The sequence below is a fragment of the Mizuhopecten yessoensis genome, unplaced genomic scaffold (genome assembly GCF_002113885.1).
Source record: "Mizuhopecten yessoensis strain PY_sf001 unplaced genomic scaffold, ASM211388v2 scaffold11109, whole genome shotgun sequence".
Lineage (NCBI taxonomy): Eukaryota > Metazoa > Mollusca > Bivalvia > Pectinida > Pectinidae > Mizuhopecten > Mizuhopecten yessoensis.
This window is the reverse complement of record NW_018408884.1, coordinates 330332-334551: the sequence shown is the minus strand read 5'-3', so window position 1 is coordinate 334551 and position 4220 is coordinate 330332. Positions and strand designations below refer to the sequence as shown.

General features: G+C 37.8%; 2 protein-coding genes across 2 annotated transcripts in view; one reads left to right on the top strand and one right to left on the bottom strand.

The window, feature by feature from the left end:
- LOC110465955 overlaps positions 1-443 on the bottom strand; it is a 4290-nt gene extending 3847 nt beyond the window's left edge. The window contains exon 1 of the mRNA XM_021522170.1: positions 377-443. Coding sequence (XP_021377845.1) covers positions 377-380 — 4 coding nt within the window. The 5' untranslated portion in view covers positions 381-443. The remainder of the gene's footprint in view (positions 1-376) is intronic.
- Positions 444-738: 295 nt separating this feature from the next.
- On the top strand, positions 739-3524 carry LOC110465963. The gene is made up of 2 exons (XM_021522180.1): positions 739-934; positions 2199-3524. The coding sequence occupies exon 2, from the start codon at positions 2199-2201 to the stop codon at positions 3522-3524; it is 1326 nt and encodes a 441-aa protein (XP_021377855.1). The 5' UTR covers positions 739-934.
- Positions 3525-4220: the final 696 nt, after the last annotated feature.

The window sequence follows — 4220 nt, the reverse complement described above, 5'->3', positions numbered from 1 at the left end:
ATCTTTAATAGTTTCAATGTGTAGTTACAGTTCTTTACAGGGGCACATGAATCTTTAATAGTTTCAATGTGTAGTTACAGTTCTTTACAGTGGCACATGAATCTTTAATGGTTTAATACAGGCACTACAACACACGTTTTTTCTGTAAATTTGTTCCCTCCATTCATCACTGAAACGTTCAGGCTTCCAGGTCACGTGAACATGTTCACAGGTAAAGTGTGTAATCAAATCAAAACGAGGTCAGTCACAAATGTCTTAACAAGTTACGTGTTATGTGTGGTAACATCTTGCAATTGTTTTTCAAGAATAACATGACACATATGTCGACAACCTGAAATGTAAATACGAGGATGATATAAAATAGACTTTTACTCACCCATCAATGTCCCACCCGATATCTTCTAACAGTCCTGCTTTGTAACCCGTTACCAAGTAAAATTTATTTGGACTGATCGATTGCAACGTCTACACAAATACTCTTTCAATCAGCATCAACCGATTTTGAGGTTTCTCGTCAGTTGAAGGTTAAAGGAATTAACAGTCACGTCAAAATTGTGCAATAAAAAAAAATGTGTTCTTCAAAAAAAAATAGCTGGTTATAGAAAACAAAACAAAAACAAAACAAAAAAGCATTACTTTCGAATCGGTCGTTGTGACAGGAAAATGGGAAGCGTTTGTCATTTGCATTGCATGAATGCGTACCTAAATATAGATTGTTTGACTTTGCATCACAACCTGTAGAACAGGTTTTACACTGAGCAGGATTAGGGGTGTGGAAGTATTTATTTACACCGCTATTAACTCAAACAATCTTTGGGAGGTTTAGGTAGGGTAGATCTAGAAGGTTCATCCGACAAAACGCAACAAATCTGTGCAGCATTTCAAACATCAGACAGATTACAGGATACAAGGAAATTCCTCACACAGTTGTAAGGTAAACAGCTATTCTATTGATAGTTTGACATCGCCGATGTTGTATAGCTAGTGTATTACAGGTTTTATTTCTTTATTTACGTTTCTATAACGAAAGTCATAGCCGCGCGTTTCTCGCCATCACAACATTATTGCATATACGCAACTTGAAAATCTTAATATATTGTGTTTGTATCATTATGCTGAACGAACCATGTCACTACAACTTCCCTATTCCCCTTAACTCTTATGCAATATCTCTTCTAAAGAAGATGATAACAGATTTGTAGCGGAACTAGACTGGGTCGATCGTCGTCGTCTAGAGCTCGGAGGGTCCCGAGTTCGAACCCTGGTCTGGCGTTGACATTTTCTTTTTCTTCTGATACAAAATTGGTGACTTTGTCAACCCTTGTATTATGCATTGGGAGAACGCTGTGCAATGGGATACCTGAATTTGGGTTGTAAATAGTTGTTTCTGCGAGGGCGAAGACTTGGAAAAAAGGAGGAAAGATGTAGCGAAAGTGGACTTGGTCGATCGTTTGCGACCAGGTCTCTCAATTGGTAAAGCGTTCCTGATATATATGAAAATGATCTCCAATCATAAAATCGTTTACGACACGTAATTGCTTCCATTTTATTGTAATTTTGTTAGCTCCCTTGTTTTTGTCCACGGCACGTTGGGATCGATACCCCAATGGGTAATATGTGGGCCACCTGCCCGACTACTGGTGTTACTCCGGCACGATTACAATAGGGAGTTGCATAAAAGATGTCGTTCATATTTGTGAAATAGATAGTTTCGTGTGAAAACGTATTTATCCTAAGATATATGATAACACCTCAGTACGTCCACTACAGAGACGATTTCTGTTTAATGTTACACGGAGTATAGGAGCTTCAGCACATTCTATGATCATTATCAATGTAACGTGATACTTTTAACATGCTGGCACACGCGGTACCGCGACGGTCTACTGACCTCAAGGTCGTAAGTGTGGAAGAATATGATTATGGCGTTGGTGATCAAATCCCCCTGTTTTGGTTTGAGTAAAGTTTTACGGAGAATGGCTTCTTCTGTAATACCTTGATTGTATTAAGCATACACTATCTTACAATTAGAATTAGGTTGGACGCTATAAAATGTAACATATCTATTATTATTGCATTATATCCATTAACGGTTCCAAATCCATACTGGATTTATGTAGTACATGCTGTCCTTCATATTCAGGCGACAATAAAATATGATTATCGTGTATCATGTTCTTTAACCTGGGATATTTCAGATGGCAACTGAAGAAGATGAGAGAAAATTAAACAAACTTCTCCAAATCAATGGATTGAAGGAAAGTCTCGATAATCTACAAAACCTCGCTAGCGACCAACGTTCCGAAAAAGCAGGTATACGTAGCCATATAGCCAAACTAAAGCAACGCCTCTGTGAAGCTATCAAAGATCCAGAAAAGATTTTTGCTGCTATCGCAGGAGTTCTTGGGTTGATGGGCCAACTTATGCCATTAGGTCTCCCATTTACCTTCGCCTCCGCGGGGATCAAAGGACTTCTGATGTTGTTTACGTTTCTCTCCAAAAAGTCATCCAAAATGAAGGTAATTGAACAGCAGACTTATCTTGACGCCGACACTCAGAAAAAAGTATTTGCTGTGCATAGTGCTTTATCTTCCTCTCTTCACTATCTCAAGAGCATACATCAACGTAAACTCAACGCCCATGAAATCGATATAGTGCTAGGTCAGGTACCGCGAGATACGGGTACCGAGTTCCTTGGAGTGCTTGAATACAAAATAAAGGAACTTCAAAATGGAAAAACAACCAAGCAGACAGGGAAGAAGGAAAAGAAAGAGACAGAGGAAAAAGAAGAGGATACGTTACAAAGGTGCAATGCTATCATCGCCCTCATTGATCTGTATTGTGTCCTGTCCTGTTTGAGAGAGTTTGTTATGTACTACCTTGTAACATTACTCGCCAACAACAGAGTTCCCGAGAATATAACAGAAAGTTATCTTGAGAGACGAGAACATTTCAAAAACAACAGAGAAGCCATTTTGAAAGTTCTTCATGAACCTGAAGCGAAAGATGCAAGTGTTTCTGCCGTGTTCAATCTTAAAACATGGCCAAAGCTCAGTCAGCAACTCGAATCGCGCCCCGACTTAAGTGATTTGATAGATCGTCCTTGGAATGTTGTGTCTGCCTCTAACGACAGGTTTGCGATGTTTCGGTGTTCTCCTAATACTAGAAAGCTGTTCACACTGAAAAGATACGTTCGCGTCAAAACGTTCGTGGAAAATACTGAAACGAAATTTTTGATGAAATCTGAGGGTAATCGAGATTTCACAATACATCTCTGTGAACATGATGACTTTACGTGGAAGATGAGTGGAGATCTCTTAGAAGCTTCTGGAACGACCCAAGCAGAACAACGTGTCAAATTCAACATCGTACGGCTATCCAATGGAAATGTCATGTTTTCATCAAAGAATCGACCAACTTGCTTTGTCAAAATGGAAAATGCAAAAGATGACGCGCGACTGAGTGTAGCCAACAATTCATTTGACGAGACTTGCCAGTGGAAACTCCAAGTCGCCATTATTTGAAATTTAAAAGTGGTGTAAGGGTGTATAAATGTGTCAATAATCTTGTACCTGAACACCTATCTACACAGTTCAATTATTATAATGACACTCGTACAAGATCAGCTTCCCAAAACTTCATACAAGTACTAAAACATCGTACTTCCTTTTATCCAAAACAGTGGGTGGTGGAAGGGAACCACATCTGGAACTGCTAAACAGTAGAAACACGACGTGCATCCTCCCTTCCTTAATTTAAACAAAATATGATTGGAAGCATTAGGAAAACAGTTTGAGTCTTTTTTATTTCTATCAAAAAAAACCTCTTAATATAGCTTTTTATGGTTTTAGTTACGCTATATTAGCGTGTATGATGTCCATTTTTAGTTTTAACTACATTAGCATATATGTAATTTAGACATTTGGTCTTTTACTGAATACCATATTGGCTCAGCTTAGAATAGTGTATCTTTGCTTCTGTGATTATTTTAATAAAAATTGTAAATGACCCTTAAATTTTATATATAAATTTAGTCTAATTCTAGTAGTTTAATAAGCTCATCTACTTTTATGTATATGCTTACTGTGATGATAATTTGAATGCTCATTTATTTTCTATTACATCAGGATTTTAACTAACCCTTTTACTTACAGAGGACCCTGTGGAAGATTAACTTTGCTAAACAGGTTTTATATCCTCAATAAATAAAGTTCAATGTA